Here is a 15,478-nt window from a genome sequence, read left to right as displayed (position 1 = left end):
CCTCCTCACTGTCCGCATCATCTGGACATCATAAAGTTTGTCTTTCTCTGAGGTTCGTGGTCTGAGATGGAAGCCGCTGACCTTACTGCGCCATTTATTTCCATTTGCTTTGGCGCAATCTGTCAGGGCCAGCCGCAGCACGGGAGGATGAGAGTTAAGTGAATGGGTGATCTGAGGTTTCTCCGCAACGTCCTTCTGTCATTTAGCTCTGAGGCCTGCGGTGCCGCTGCGGAGGAGCAGCAACTTTATGGAGACACACACACACACACACATTAAGAAGAAAAAAAATCACTCACTCACTTTCAACATTCATCTCTAATACACCAAGGTTGCAGCTGCAGAGCAGCCCAAAAAAAAAAAAAAAAAAAAAAAAAAAAGGAGCGCATTTCGCCCCCACACAGGAGCCCAGAAGGGCCGTTAAAGATGAGTTCATGGTTAAACGTCCACCCAACGGACTGATGGAAGTGGGAAAAGTCCTGTCCTAATAACATGAGACACCAACAAGTCGGATCAGTGCAGGGAAAGCAAAAGACAGCCCGAGCGCACACAGACACAGACAGCCTCCGTGAGGATGTGATCAATACATGACTCCAAAAACGCACGGCACAATAATCCGCATCTACTCACATGGAGGTGATGTTCTTGAACAACTCCGCGATGTCAACACTGCTCCCATTGTTCCCAGTGTCTTGCACGGCCAGTAAAGGGAAAAATCTGCCGTTGTCCGACTTATTGCAATAGATCTCTGTTTGAGAGCAGCTGCAGGTCGGCGGGCAGTCCAGCATGGAGCTCAGATAGTCCTGGAAAACACTCATCAGGAACAAAACCCTCCACCAGCAAATCCGGATCGAATGAAACCATAGATCCATGTCTCCGGGTAAATTGGGGGGTGGAAGAGAAGAGGTCCAGGTGTCCTACCGTGGCGTACAGACAGAGGAGAGAAGAGAAGAGAAGAGAATATAGGAGTGAAAGAAGAAAAGAAGGAAGGAAGGAGAGAAGGAGGAGGAGGAGGAGGATGGTAGTGCGTCTGCACAGAGGATGCTCTATGTGAGCGGCTCTGCCGTGGATGGATGCTGTAGTGTCCTTGCGCGTCAGAGACTGGGTGAAAAGGAGGAGAGGAGAAAGAGAAAATAAAAGCACCAAAAAAAAAAAGAAGAAGAAGAAGAAAAGAAGGGAAAAATCAAATATAAAAAAGTGAAATATTGCGAGGTTCCGGTCGTCGCTTCAGCCGAAAATACATGGTGTTTCCCCAGGAATAGAGCGCTGCTGCGGTTCGACGTCTCCCTCTCTCTCCCTCTCTCTCTCTCCAAGCAGGACCAGGGCGACTGGCTGGAGCGAAGAGAGACGAGGAATGAGAAGTTGGGGCATCAAGTCCCTCCTACCTGCTCCAGTCTAACTGACACCTGCAGAAACTGCATTCAGTCCACGGTGAATGCAGTGAAAAGGAATATCATATGATGCTGCTGCATCACAAGGTCAACGCAGTGAGGAGACCGTCGGAATAAAACATATATCTCATATATATTATTTATGGCCAAATCCTTTGAGACAAAAAAAAATCTAAATCAATGTGAGATCAGTTGAGAGCATAATTTAAACTACATCAAAATGGACGTGATAACTGTCAACGTTACTACATTTTAGACGCAACAAATGGTCCATTAGTTTGTTCATCGATACATGGACGGTGATTTCCAGAGCAACAGCGCCCCCATTTTTTTTTTTTTTTTTTTTTTGGTGGCCACATGTGGCAGATTTAAATATAAGTGGACCAACCAGAAGGGTCCTGCTCATCCTTGGGTTCCAGGCTGTGCTCATGTGCTGCATCTCTTCTTTTTTTTTTTATTTTAAACACTTTTCCTGTTTTATTCTGAAAGGAATTGCTGCTTTTTCACACACAGTTCCTTCTACTTGCTGCACTGCATGGCTAGGAGTTCATGCAAAGAGAAAACCGAAGGTCCAGATACGACAGTCTGTACTGAACCTGTGGTTCCTGCTCAGCCACAGCCCAACAGTTCCATCCCCCTGATCTCACACCTTCCCCGGTGCCCTTGATATTTTGTCTGCCCACTATTGGCAGAAACAGTTTGTGCACCAGACGTTTGAAGTTTGAAGTGCTGTTCTTCATCAGAGTCAACATCAGGGGTCCAAAAAAAAACAATGAACTATAGGTCTACAAAAACAGGCCCAGATGAAGCAGCCCCACAAACCCTCCATCCATGTGAAAGTAAAACTGGTCTGTCTCTCTAACCCTCCATCCATGTGAAGGTAAAACTAGTCTGTCTAACTGTCATCCAACTGTATATTAGATGAAAAAATATATTAAAAATATTTTAATATTTATAAAAAATAACACAAAACAAAATAAAAACCAAAGTACGACTAAAACCAAGTTTCCAAACAAGACAAAGAAATAAACACAACCCATGGGTAATTTCTGTATTTTGAAGTGAATTTAGAACAAAATAAAACCCAAAGTTGCTAATAATAACCAGACTTGGCAACTACGTCTCTAACAGAGTGAAGAATCAGGGCAGAGACCCAACAATTGAAAGACAGCTCTATCAGCTCTGTAACGTTCAATCGCTCTACAGAGAGGGAATGTGGATCTGATGTAAATCCACAGCCGTCTGCGTCTGTGAGTTAAAACACGTTTTGTTCCATCGGTGTTAAAAAAAAAAAAAGAAAAACCTGCGAGTTCCAAACACAGACTTTCTCCGTGGACTTCAGTGTCAAAAGACTGAGTGGTTTATAAATGTAATTACATTTTTGTTCTTTTCACGAAATTAAATAGTAAACACAGTCTTGAGCTGTCAAAGCTTTAGGTTTTTTTTTTTGTTGTTTTTATGTTCCATCGGTGTTAAAGGACTTAAAAAAATCATTTTCCATCTCATTCTGCCTCGAAGTCAGTGTTGATGATAAGCCAATATTTCATAATACATACGTCCACTAGACTATTCTAAAGCATCAAGACTTAGGTCGCTTTGATTTTATTGTTGTCAATCAATAAACCGTACAAAGTATGTATTCCTTTAAAGGTGTGCAATCCCAGAAATCTATAAAAGTCACTGTCATAAAAATAACAGAGACATTTATCAGGGAGGAAATGATATCTGTGGTCCTTCCTGGATTCTATTTCATCCATTTGTACCCAAAATTATCTTTTGATGAGGACTAATGTTCAAAAATTATATCTTTGTCTCGAAGGGGAAACGGAATCTTTACAAGAACCTGTGACTGAAAATTAAGGGTTTATTCAAGACTTTCTCTTCTGACAAAGACAGAATCAATGAGGTTTTTTTTTTTTTTTTTTTTCAAATGTAATTATCAGGATAGTTTTAGGATGAGATGAAGTCAAACTGAACCAATTATGTTCTGTCTTGTTTACTCTGGGAAGCGTAAGAAAGAATGTCATTTCCGAACATTTTAACTTTCCTTCTGTAGCACACATGAAAGCTCAAGCATCACACACACACACACCCCCACACAAACACACCCAAACACATCCACGCCCAGGTACGGTGACTAACAGGACTAAGAGTGATTCCAAATGTTATCCAGATTATATATAAACACATGCAGTGCTGCTGCTATGGTGTTACCTTATACAAACATGTTCTAAAAAAAAAACTAACTAAAAAAACTAACATGTTCCTTCAAAACTTTGACTGGTTCCTGTTCCGCCTCCCAGGCCTCGTGTTCCTGGCCATCATTCAGAGTTAATTTGTCAAACGTCTTTGAAAATTTCCCATTAATGATCTGGGAAAAAGTCATCAAAGACCTTATTAAGTTCAAGTGGATCCATCACTCACTCCTTCCTTTTCATTTTTTGGGAAACGTTAGTGGTTCCAAAAAAATCTCTCGATCGTCCAAAATGTCTGAACCACAGCTCTTAAAACACTCCACCATCTTTTTGCCTGTCGCCATCCCCGTTCCTTACTCCTCATCCTGGGAACACCATCATTAGGTGGTTCCCAAAGAAGGGGGCGGGGGGTGGGAGGGGTGGCACCCAAGTGCATGGACTTGTTGTGGGAACACCAGTGTTTTCAATAGGTTTGATGGAGATCTAAAACAAAAGCTTTTAATGTTTTGACATGGGGGGAGGGGCTTCTCAATTCTAGTCCTAACTACACAGAGGGGGCGCTGCAGAGAAACTCCCATAGCTATACAATAGCCTGAGTATTTCCCCTCTCTTCTTGTTTAAGCTCATTTCATTACATCAAAAATCCTCTTCTTATTTAAAAGCTTCTCCTAATCGGCTCAGATGGTAATCAATTGGGAAAACTCGGCGTTAAAGTATCTCCTTCAAAGAGGTTACCTAAAGATGAAGGACTTCATAGGCGGACCATGGAGTAACAGAGAACTGCTGTAATTAAGGAGGAGGAGGAGGAGGAGGAGGAGGAAGAGCAGGGAGTGTTCCTCCATTTCTCCAAACCTGGCAGCTTAAGAGACCACATTCTCTTAGATCTTCTGTGGACGTCCTACGGAGGGTGTCCTACACAGCATGAACAGAGCAACGACAGTGTTCACAACGTGGGGCGAGGAAATGTATTTTTGACTAAAGATCACTTCAATTTTGTAGAAGTTTAACAAGACTGTCACCAGGAGGAGGTTTTTACAACTAATTTACAACATTTTACGACGTCCCTAAAGTCATGTATGAACTACATTATGTATAACCGAAGGATTGGAAGTGGGTTTTTTGATCATTTCCATCTTTAAGGATGAGTTGGACCTTCAAAGTCTTCTGTTATCAAGATCTAACAGAAACTTGTCTTCCACTGTTGGTCTTTTTCTGCCAGTGTAATATAAAATATCCTACTTCCTGGTTATTGGTTAGTCTGTCGTCATGTGACCCTGGCTGATAGTCTATCTTATAAAATTCCCAATAACCGCAACAGGGTCAGTGACGTCATCAGTATCACATTCAGATTTCTTGCAGTCAATTAAATGTTAGATGAAAGTGTCGAGCTGTTTGTTGCTGGTTTTCCTTTTTTTAATTGTTTGTCTACAGATCCCACAGTAAAAAAAACCCCACTAATTCTCACATATATGTATAACATGACCTAATTGTTTAGCCCGATCTTTGGCATCAAACTCACACTTTGTTATTAGCAGCTTTCAAAATAATTAGCTATTTATTAGCAGATTTAGGATTAGTTTTTACAGTGATTAATTTTTTTACAGTGATTATTGATGTTTTTGTTTTTGTTTTTTTGCTGAGGTTTAAACCTTGTTCTCTTCATAAACATGTTTAAAAATAATATAAAGGTGTTTTTATAATAATACTGAAATGAGAAACCTGGATGAAAATCTCTGTTAGTCAATACTTATTATTACATCATCGAGTTATTTTGGGCCTTTTATATCATTTACTGTAACAGATCAAAAGCAGTGATTATTTGAACAGAATCACAGTACATGGAGCTGGTTCTGTTGAGGGTAATATTTAAGACAAATTCAACAACATCCTCCAATAGCAGCACGAAAAAAAGAGTTAATTTTCTTTTCCTAAAGTGCAATAAAAATATCTGTTTTTGAGCTTTTTCTTTTTGTACTTTGGTATCTTGGTGGTTTTCTGTCTTTAACTGATAGGTGTTTGATAACACACTGATTACAAAGGAAGGATATAAAGGAAGTAGAGTGACATAAAACATATATTGATGTTCTACTTTTTTCACCTATTTCCGTCATTAAAGTCAACTCTTAAATGACAGAATCATCATGTGACAATTCAGAGCTAAGTAATGCAGTAATCAGGGTACAGTACTGCAGTATTGACATTGTTTTTTACCATTTTATTCAGTAGTTATTTATTTTATTGGCCAACAGTGAGTAAGTCTGCGTTGCAGGCCCATTAAACAGTGAGACAACAGAGAAAGTCGAGCAGCGTTTGAACCGACAGACCTGGTCAACATTTAGGCGTTTGGACTGTATCAGCAAATATGAAAACAAAACAAACTACAAACTTAAAGTGGTGCGACCTCACACCCTGCTGGCAGCGTCTACAGGAACTTTGTTGGTTTAACTTTGGTGGTTCTTCTGATAAAACAGAAATCTTCTCTCATTATATCGTTTCTGTGGCTCAGCCCAAACAGACGCAGCAGTTCAACACTGCTGCAACGTCACAATAACGTCACATTTGAACCAGATGGAATTAAACAACCATTACATCTTTTTAGGGTGGGGGTGGTGGGGTAGTGGAGGGGGGGCTGCAGACAATCCCAGAGGGAGCGGGGCAACTTCAGAGATTATTAGAGATTATTAACACGATCTTTCCAACAGCTCCTGGTTCCATGTCCAGTTCTACTTGATGACTTGATGACCGCAGCTCCTGGTTCCATGTCCAGTTCTACAGACTTGATGACCGATGCATTTCGGCGACACCGTCTGATGTACATCACAACGTTGGATGTGTTGCCAGTAAAATACCACACCAGAGTCCAACAACGTCGACAAACTTTCTTTGTTCCATCCACAAAGAAATTCCATCTGCCGTAGTCAACGCAGCAGATTTAAACGGTGAAAGTCTGTCTTCTCATGCCAGAGAATTGTTTTGTTCCTCTACGCTTGTTGTTTTTACTGCCCCCTGGATTGAAGTGTGGGTACTGCCACAGCTAAGTGTATTTCGCGCTCAGACATGTGGAGCTGGGATCGAACCAGTAATGACAGACTAGAGCTTCGATTTAAATGTTAAGATGCCAGAACACAGAGCAGAGAATCAAATATTCCTCGTCACTAATTGACTTTTTTTTTCTTTGATTACAGTTTATCCAACTGTTGGACAGATTACAGGCTGGAGTTCCAGGAGAGAACTGCCATAAAAAAACTAAAAAAAACACCACTGTCTGTTTACTACCAGTTTACAGTTGGTTCATCACAAGAGTCTCAGATTTTGATATAAAGTGTAAACATCCTGAACATATTGTATATACATAGAGTGAAGTGAACCTTGTTATAAACTGCTCTGTCACAACAAAGCCAAGAGATAAAACACCTCAGTGGAAATATACGAGGCATATTCTCATTCAACTTTAGAAATGAATTGTTAGCTCTTATTTATCGTAGCCTTGTTGAGCTCCATATTCTACTATAACGTGGGGAAATGGCCACGATACAAACTGAATGGCAATGTCCACTGAGAGCCAGAGGAGCAGGCACTCAGTGCAGGCTGACATTTTGGGAAACCGGCTTCGGTGAAAAGGTCAGTACGGCTCTTGGTGTTTGGTGTTTGTATGAAAAACAAAGACAATTAACACCAGCATCTGCTGAGCAGAGAAGCATGGAAACCAACAAGAAAAAGAGGAAACGTCTGATTTGGAAGCAGGACGTGGTTCCATCTGGTCAACATCAAATCAGCACCAAAGGTATGGGCTGCGTGGATAATCCAATTTTCCAAAACCACAATCTGTTAAAAATGAGTGAGAGATTTTCCTCTCTGTGATTCATCTCTGGTAGAATGAACCAATCTAACTTGATCCCATTGGGAAAAGTGTTTGAACCTTTTATTTTCATTTTACTCACATTCTGATTCTGACTCATTTTGTTTCTGCTCTGGCTTCAGTTAATTATAAGAAGTGATAATCACCAGGTTAATAACGAGAAATGTAAATTCTACTCGACTCTGTGTGTGTGTAAGACCCGCTGCAGGTTTTCACTTTTGAGATTCCATCATTTGCAGCGAACAGTATTTTTAGAGCGATTTTCTACAAGGTTACGGAAGGTGAGAGTGGAACCGTGCGCCTGTTGACCTCTGTGAGGTCTCATTTAAATGGTAGAGAAGTGGAGCAGAATCACAATCTCTGTGTTGATGGAGGTTCTCAACATCAGTCTGTACTTGGAGAATCAGAAAAGGGCAAAATCCGACACAAACCTTCTGTATTTTTTTAACAGTACTTTCTGTTTTTATATGTGGGCGTTACAGTGCCCACATCATCTTGGTCAGTAGGAGTACTGCAGTTTTAACTGAGATGGGTTTTTTTTTTATATTCAGTGAACGTTAAACTGACCGTGTGTCAAATTCATAAAATTAAATTAAAACAAAAATGTTATTTTCTCATTGTTTTCACAAGTGAACAAACATGTTAATTTGAAGAGCATCACAAAGTTTGAAAAATATTATCTGTAAATTCAGGTGTAACCTTCAATTCATCTTCCTTTATGTCCATTTTTTCATCTTTTGCCTCTAAATTTATTCTAGACTTTGAATCTTGACGTGGCTGGTAAAACCTGGAAGTGTATTTTTAAACCAAACATTCTGGTTAAAACTGGTTAGTGGGACTTGACTAGTGAAATACCAGGTCGTGATAACTGAGTGAAAACCTCTAAACATTTCACAGTGAAGTCCACAGGTGAAAACATTCTTCAAACGCACAGTTAATCACGTCACTTCTGGGCCCAGAAACTGGTTTTTCTCCAGAGCGGCGGCAGCTGCCTTCACATCACCGTGTGGCGCCGGATGATGTAAGGCTTGCGTGCAGCTGCTTGGCCACGGCAAACCATGTCATGAGAGTCCCCGCGCACTGCTTTTGTGCTGATGCCAAAGCAGGTCTAAAACTCTGCAGTGTTATTAACTTTTAGCTCCAGCTCCTAAGCACTTCCAATTTTGCAAAAGCACCATTTACAGTTGAACGTGGAACGAAATCTCTCGAGGAGAATTCAAAAGCTACTGTTTTTGGGCATGTATTAACTCAGCTTTTTACAATCAACTGATTTTAAAGGCAGTTCTGTGAGGCTGAAGACGACACTGGGAGACAGTGACTGAAGTCGTTGTGGTGTTTTCTACTGTTTTTAACAGTTAATATAAAAACCCATGGACCTTTTAGATCCTAGCTATTATTATGAGGGTACAATACAACTTTGTCATGTCAGACAACAATAGATAGCTGTACTTTATTGATCCCAGGCTGGGAAATCACATAGAATAAATGTGAACTCGCAGTGTGCGGGGACTCGAACCTGAAGCCTTCTGGACCCAAGTCCACTTCCTTAACCACTAACCCACCCCAAGACTGCAACTTGGAGTGTCTGCCAATATCGATCCGATACCTTCCTCCCTCCTCCAGCGTGTCGCTGCTGAGGTGACAGTGTCACTGTTTACAACGTGTCGTATTCAAATTTGGCCACTAGTTGGTCATTACCGCATCAGTGCAGCAGCACTAACCTCTCACCACACATCATCACCAAAATTAGAATGGTAAACTGTTTTGACTTGAGACACTCGTCTCAAAAAGACAAGAAAATGTTTCTCGTGAACGTCACGACTACAGAAACGTTTCTGTTTTCACACAGCAGCTGTGATCAGGCCTCGTTTTCATCCAGTCCATTTCTTCTCCTCTCACCAATCACTTCACTCTCTCCTCCTCCTCTTCATCTTCCTTATTTTTTTTATATACCCCCACTCTACTTTAGACTTCATCTGGTATTTATTGACTTCTCTGTCCTCATTTGACTTCTGTTTGAGAAGGTGATGTAACGGCGGTTTTATTTTCAATTTTTCAGAGTGGAAATAAATGTTGGAGATGGGCTGAGTGTAGTGGTGCAAAAACGACGGCAGAAATAAAAGAAAGGGGAGAATAAGAAACAAGAAACAAGGGGGAGGAATAAGACAGAACAAATGGGAAGATTTGGGAGAAAAGCCTTTCCTGTGACATGATGATGCTGCTGCTGCTGCTGCTGCTGCTGCTGCTGCTGCTGCCACCACCCTCCCACCCCAAACTCCCCCAACAACGACTGCACTTCTCTATCTCTGCCACGGATGGAGGCGGCAGCGCAGCAGCTCAGACGCTACAGTAAATACATCACACCTCCCTTCACAACAGCTCCAATGGTTTCCTTGTTTTTCTGCCATGAAAAACGCTACAGACAATTAGTCAAGGTTCATTTCACATTGTCATCCTGGCCTGAGATTTACTCCCCTCAGTGCTTCTGTCAGAGACGAGGAATGTGAGTTCACCAGAACGTTGACAGTTCATGTTTCTTGGATTTAAAGTCCAAACCTGGTTTTATTTTTTTCCTTTTCCTTTTCCTTTCTCTGTCACTGAAGTGTTGCTCAGCTCAGAGACACGTGAAGTCAAACAGGCCACTTCAGAAAAAAGGTTTGAATGCTGAAGAAACACAGACATGTGCAGTCTATTCAAACTTCAAACTGGTAAAGCAGCAGGTCGTGACCTGGTGTCACGGCCGTCTCTGAAAAGTCCTCAGAGAAGGCTTTTAACAAAAAAGTGAGATTTTTTTTTAAAAAAAGAAGGCATATTTCAATTACAAAACCTTTTTTTTTTTTTTTTGGGAAAAGAAAAAAAAACAACAACATTAATTTAGCATCAGTAACCAGTATCACAAATGACTGTTAAATATAATTTACCCATTAATCATTTGCTGTTTTTGTCACACATTTCTTCAGAGATCTAATTACAACCAACGACCAAGAAAACACAAGGATCTCCTCATTCCACCTTAACAACTGAGAGCAGACCAACACAGCAGTGATTCTCTGTGTTGTCGTTTCTATAGGAGCCCTCCTCCATATTTAAACTGTTAGCTTAACCAGCACACAGTAGAGTGAGGGAGGAGAGCGGGCAGCTTCAGGGGTCAAAGGTCACCCATACACAATTTCTGATCTATTCCTCTGTTTCTCATGGAAAATGAGTTTCACTTCACGTTAATGTAACCTTGTTCTGTAACAGTACAGTGGTACACACAGCCGTAGTACACGTAGTAGACTAACAGTATCAACTGAACTGGTAAAAAAAAAAATCTGATCTGATTTTTTTTTTTAAATATTATAAACTGCTTTCTTATGTTAATTCCAATTTAAGGTTCTTCAACTTAATGGAAAATAAGTAAAAATGTATTTTAAAAACATAATTAATAAACTATTTTCCAAATACTAGGCAACAGTAACGTGGCCCATATGAACAATGACTTTATTCAAATGTATTATTTAAATTATTATAATAAATGTCACCATGTGTGGATCCCAGCTAGAAGGAGGAGAAACGGTGCAGCGGTGGACCCCGCCCCTCCCCTTCATCCAACACTGAAAGACCCTTCATCAAACAGGACATAAAGGGCACCCGCCCCACCAGTTGAAGAGGGAAACCAATGACACGAAACCGATTAGCGGAAATGACAGCCTTACGTAATTATCATCCATCCATCCATATCCCCCTCTACTGGACCACTACTGCCAACATACACCACTAGTGCCGACCCAACATACAGTATGTCATCAATGGACAGATGACGTGATGATGTTAATGATGTTAATGAAAAACAATCACACCCCTTTGTTTTGGAGGAGTCATGTGATCAACTCATGTCAGTCTGCGCCGTCAGCGTTGGTTAAATGAAATATCAGGACACCTCCCTGTCACCAGCTGATTATAACCGGATTAATCAAGATGGGTTCACGGCTGAGCAAAAGAGAAATTCAATTAATCACCAGAGTCCGTTTAACGTCTAATTACATCACAGGCAGTGACGGATTCAAACGACGCACAAAAGGTTTTTAGATGTTTGGAATTAGCGGCGCGGCGACAGCGGCGGCTTCACTTGACTGTGTTGGTGCTGCTGACAGCGGCGGCATCATCACCAGGCCTGTCATATCCACGGGGAATTAGATCAATCTTAACAGGTTTTTCCTCAGGCAATGTCAGAAGAAAAAAAAAACCCACTGTTTTCTTCATGTTTATGGATGAAAAGTGAAATGTAATTATTTAGGACATTACTTTTCATATGAGGTCACAGGTCAAAGGTGAAACAACAGGCTGTGTTTAACATTATTTCAGATGTCTTCTTTGTATTACCACAGGGCAATTTGATGTGTTTTGACTGCACTGAGTTAATTTATGCCAAAAAAAATTTTTAATTATATTAGTTTGTTTTAATTTTAATTTCATTGCTGCATTGGAAATTTGCCGCTCACTTTATCTTTATTGGTCACAGGAGGTTGGGATTTATTTAAAAACCAGCAAAAAAAAAAAGATATTTTTCTAGAAAAAAACATTTTCTAGGCAGAAAGAGTGAAAACTGTGACGATATCTGTTGTAATATTAATGTTTTTAATATAACAAAATGATTCTTTAAGGAGAAAAAGGGCAAAGCAGTGTAATTATATAGTGTACACACAAACTGTAAACATGTACATTAAAGTATTTAACATATTTATATTCGAGTACAGTATATAAAGTAAATGAACATGGTCCTTTCATTAGTAATGAAATGTGTCTTAATGGTTCAACCGTAGAGTTTCCTTCTGTGGCTCACAGTCAGATCAGTGACAATACATTTACATAATAGCTCAAAAATACAGGTCTGTGAAAAAATAATTTCATGGTGTAGAACTGCCACGTGCTGAGATAATTCACACTGGACAAATGAGCTAAATGTCCCCACGCTGACACCAGGCAGGTGGAGCTGAAGAAAAAGAAATGACTACGGTAAAATGAACGTTTCTAGAACAACTGTAGTTGAACATTAACATCCATTTGAAAATGTTAATTGGAAATTTAAGTTACATTTTAATTAATGAGGAAAATCTACTGCAGCCAGGACATGACTTTGTTTTTCCCGGAAAGAAAAACAAAGTCTGGACAATTGTGTTGAATTTCATCCAACTTTGAGCAAAAAAAAGAAATCTTAACAAAATTGAGTGACAAGACCTGCAGGCAGGATTTTGTTAAGCTTGTAATAAGTTGATTAGTTGGGTGTTAAAATGTCAACTTCAGACTGTTTGATTTTTTTTTTTTTTTTTTTGCTGGTTTGACAAACATCGTGACTGACCTGTAGAATCTGTTGTTACAGCTGTGAACATCTGTCCGAATTCTTTAGTTCAGTTTCAAATCTGTGACTTTCTGTGACCAAATGTCTAATTTAAATGGGAGACTAGTTTGTACCTACAAACCGGACGAAGAACAACAAAAATGGGAAACATTGGTTTCCTCAGAACACGGATTATTGCGGCAGGATGAGTGACTGGTGACATGGAGTTTCTGTGAGCCACAGATTTCACGTTGAGACTCCGTCTTCCTAATTCCCTAACCTGCCATATATTAAATAAAGCAGAGCAGATAAGCAGTTGCTGAGCTGTATCAGCCTGAAGGAGGAGAATAATTTGCACAGTGTGTGTGTTTCTGAATCTGTGTGTGTGTGTGTGTGTGAGTGTGTGTTTTCAACCTGTTCTATACAAGGAAAGTGTCCAAAACTAAGTCTAAAACTAACTCTCCATTTGTCCTCGTTTTTTTTTCGTGATGTTAGTAAACCAAAGAAAACTGTAGAACAGGGATGATGTCAAACTCATTCGGGTTCGGGGGCCACATACGGCCCAGTGAGATGCCAAGTGGGCCGCACCAGTACAAGGATTAGGTCTGTGTTTTTCCCCTTTGTTTTCATGCAAAGAAATACAAGTACATTAGATAAATCCTAATTATATGTGAATATAATTATTTTATAAATCAACATGAAGTGTTTTTGCGATTTTTTTTTCTTCAAGCGGGCCACATTGAAACTGCAAGTGGGCCGGTTTTGGCCCGCGGGCCGTATGTTTGACACCCCTGCTGTAGAAAGTTATTTGGAGAATAATTTCACAAATAGTCACTATTAATTATTTTCTCTTTCACCTCACACCAGTCACACTAGCGCCTCCTAGACTTATCGAGCCTCTTGTCGCATTAAAGTGCAGCGTGATGAGAGGAAACCAGTTCACCTGGAGAAGACCCACACATGAACAGTAGGAATGAGCAACACTTCATACAAAAATACCATCAGTTACAACCAGGGAATGAACTATGACTTTTTTTGTTGTAAGGCAATAGCAGTAACCACTGCTCCACTGAGTCTCCTCCTTCTACGCACATAAGAAAATTTAACTGTAAAAAGAATTACATTATTTTTTCCTGGGATATTTAGAAGATGACTCACTGCTTTATAAAATTAAAAAAAAAAAACATCGACTTGTTTAGAGTTTAAACACATATACAGTAAATCTGCAAATAAATCATCACTGGGTGAAAACAAATATAAAAAAACACAGCTTGAAATAGGGATTATGAACACAATTTTAGACTCTGTGTTCTGACATACCAAAGGATGGAAATCCTGTAATCAGCATTAGGATAATAAGTGGAGGACGGAACTGTCTCTGCTGTCAGCCAATCAGGCCGAGGCCGCTGGCAGCCGCACAGAGAGAGAACGTCTCATTTCACTACAATGTAAGATTTCTCACATGGAACGATCACGTAAATGTGAGCACGTGTGCCAACGTTCTTCAGTGACATCTGTTCCCTCCCTCATGAAGGTACAACACACGTAGACTCATCACAACACGTCAGTGCAGCGTTGATGTCTGTTGACCACTACTGACCGGTTATTAACTGAGGTGTGAGTCATGTCACCAGGCAGGTTGTGCCGTGACTGAACAGGGAAATACAGATGGGAACGGTGCTGGGCTGCTCCTTCCATTGTGCCAGGGCTGACAGCCTACTGGACAGCTCTCCGACACTTGGCCGGAGCTCAGACACCGGCATTGTAGCTCATGTCCTGCAGCAGTGACCGCTCAGTTCCAGCACCTTCAGAAAATAAAGGAGTCAGACTCCATTTGTTTTCTGTCTCTGTTCTCTTAAGAATCAAAGGTGAAGACATTACCAGTGGTCCCGCCTGACCGGACACCACTCACCTCAGAAGTCTGTTTTCACTTCTACCTAAGCTTTGTTCACACATCCAGTGGACAGACACGGTGTGGAGGACAGTCTTAGAGAGTCCAGAGTTTGGCCGCAGCTGCAGACAGTGAGTCGACAGAGGACAATCAGTGGAGCAACTCAATCATTTCCTCCTCAGTCTGCGTCAAGTATGCGTTAGGATTAGGATTTTAATGTGTTCATTAAAAAAAAGAAACATATGCATGCAATCCGGCCTGGAAGGTGGCGCTACTGAGGTTCGTTTACGATCCAGAAGAAGAAGAAGATGGCAACTTTAAAAGGAGCATGGTTTTGAGCAATTTGTGCAACAAAGGGTTAGCATCAAATCAATAGAAAACATGTTGCTAGCTAGCTAGCTAGCTAACGTTAGGTATTGTGATCCATTCAATTGTTTAAATTGTGAATATAATAATGTCACTGAACTGTGGGTTAACAACAATAAAACTGTTAAAAATGCACAGATAAAGACAGAAAATGTTTTGATCTATTGATTATAATATTGATTAATAATATTAAACTTAACTTTAACTACATGCTAATCAATGAGACTAGTTCCTAACCCAATGACAGGAGGTTCCCAGAGAATGTTCTAGTATCCGGTTATTGTTTCCTACAGGTGTTTATGGCACATCTCCACCTGCTGGAGATAAAGGGAAAAAGTATTACTGTTCCCCTGAGAGTGAAGGCCTCGTGTAGCAGCCGTTCAGCAAACATGGAGTGATATGTGGCACCTTTACAGTGATTAAGGGCACACACTCCTGGAAGTCAACTTGTGACGGAGC

The 15,478-nt window shown here is 40.5% G+C and overlaps 1 protein-coding gene across 2 annotated transcripts in view; it reads right to left on the bottom strand.

The window, feature by feature from the left end:
• Window positions 1-15,478, bottom strand: part of ntrk3b (neurotrophic tyrosine kinase, receptor, type 3b) — a 211,612-nt gene that overhangs the window by 145,408 nt on the left and 50,726 nt on the right. Inside the window, exon 1 of one of the 2 annotated variants that reach the window (XM_008310803.3) lies at window positions 628-1,524. The exons of the other annotated variant lie outside the window; for it this stretch is intronic. Coding sequence (XP_008309025.2) covers window positions 628-869 — 242 coding nt within the window. The 5' untranslated portion in view covers window positions 870-1,524. Of the gene's footprint in view, window positions 1-627; window positions 1,525-15,478 lie in introns of those variants that run through there. 2 annotated transcript variants of the gene reach the window in all.

Source organism: Cynoglossus semilaevis, chromosome 5 (assembly GCF_000523025.1).
Source record: "Cynoglossus semilaevis isolate Cse_v1.0 chromosome 5, Cse_v1.0, whole genome shotgun sequence".
Lineage (NCBI taxonomy): Eukaryota > Metazoa > Chordata > Actinopteri > Pleuronectiformes > Cynoglossidae > Cynoglossus > Cynoglossus semilaevis.
This window is presented reverse-complemented; position numbering and strand designations above follow the sequence as displayed.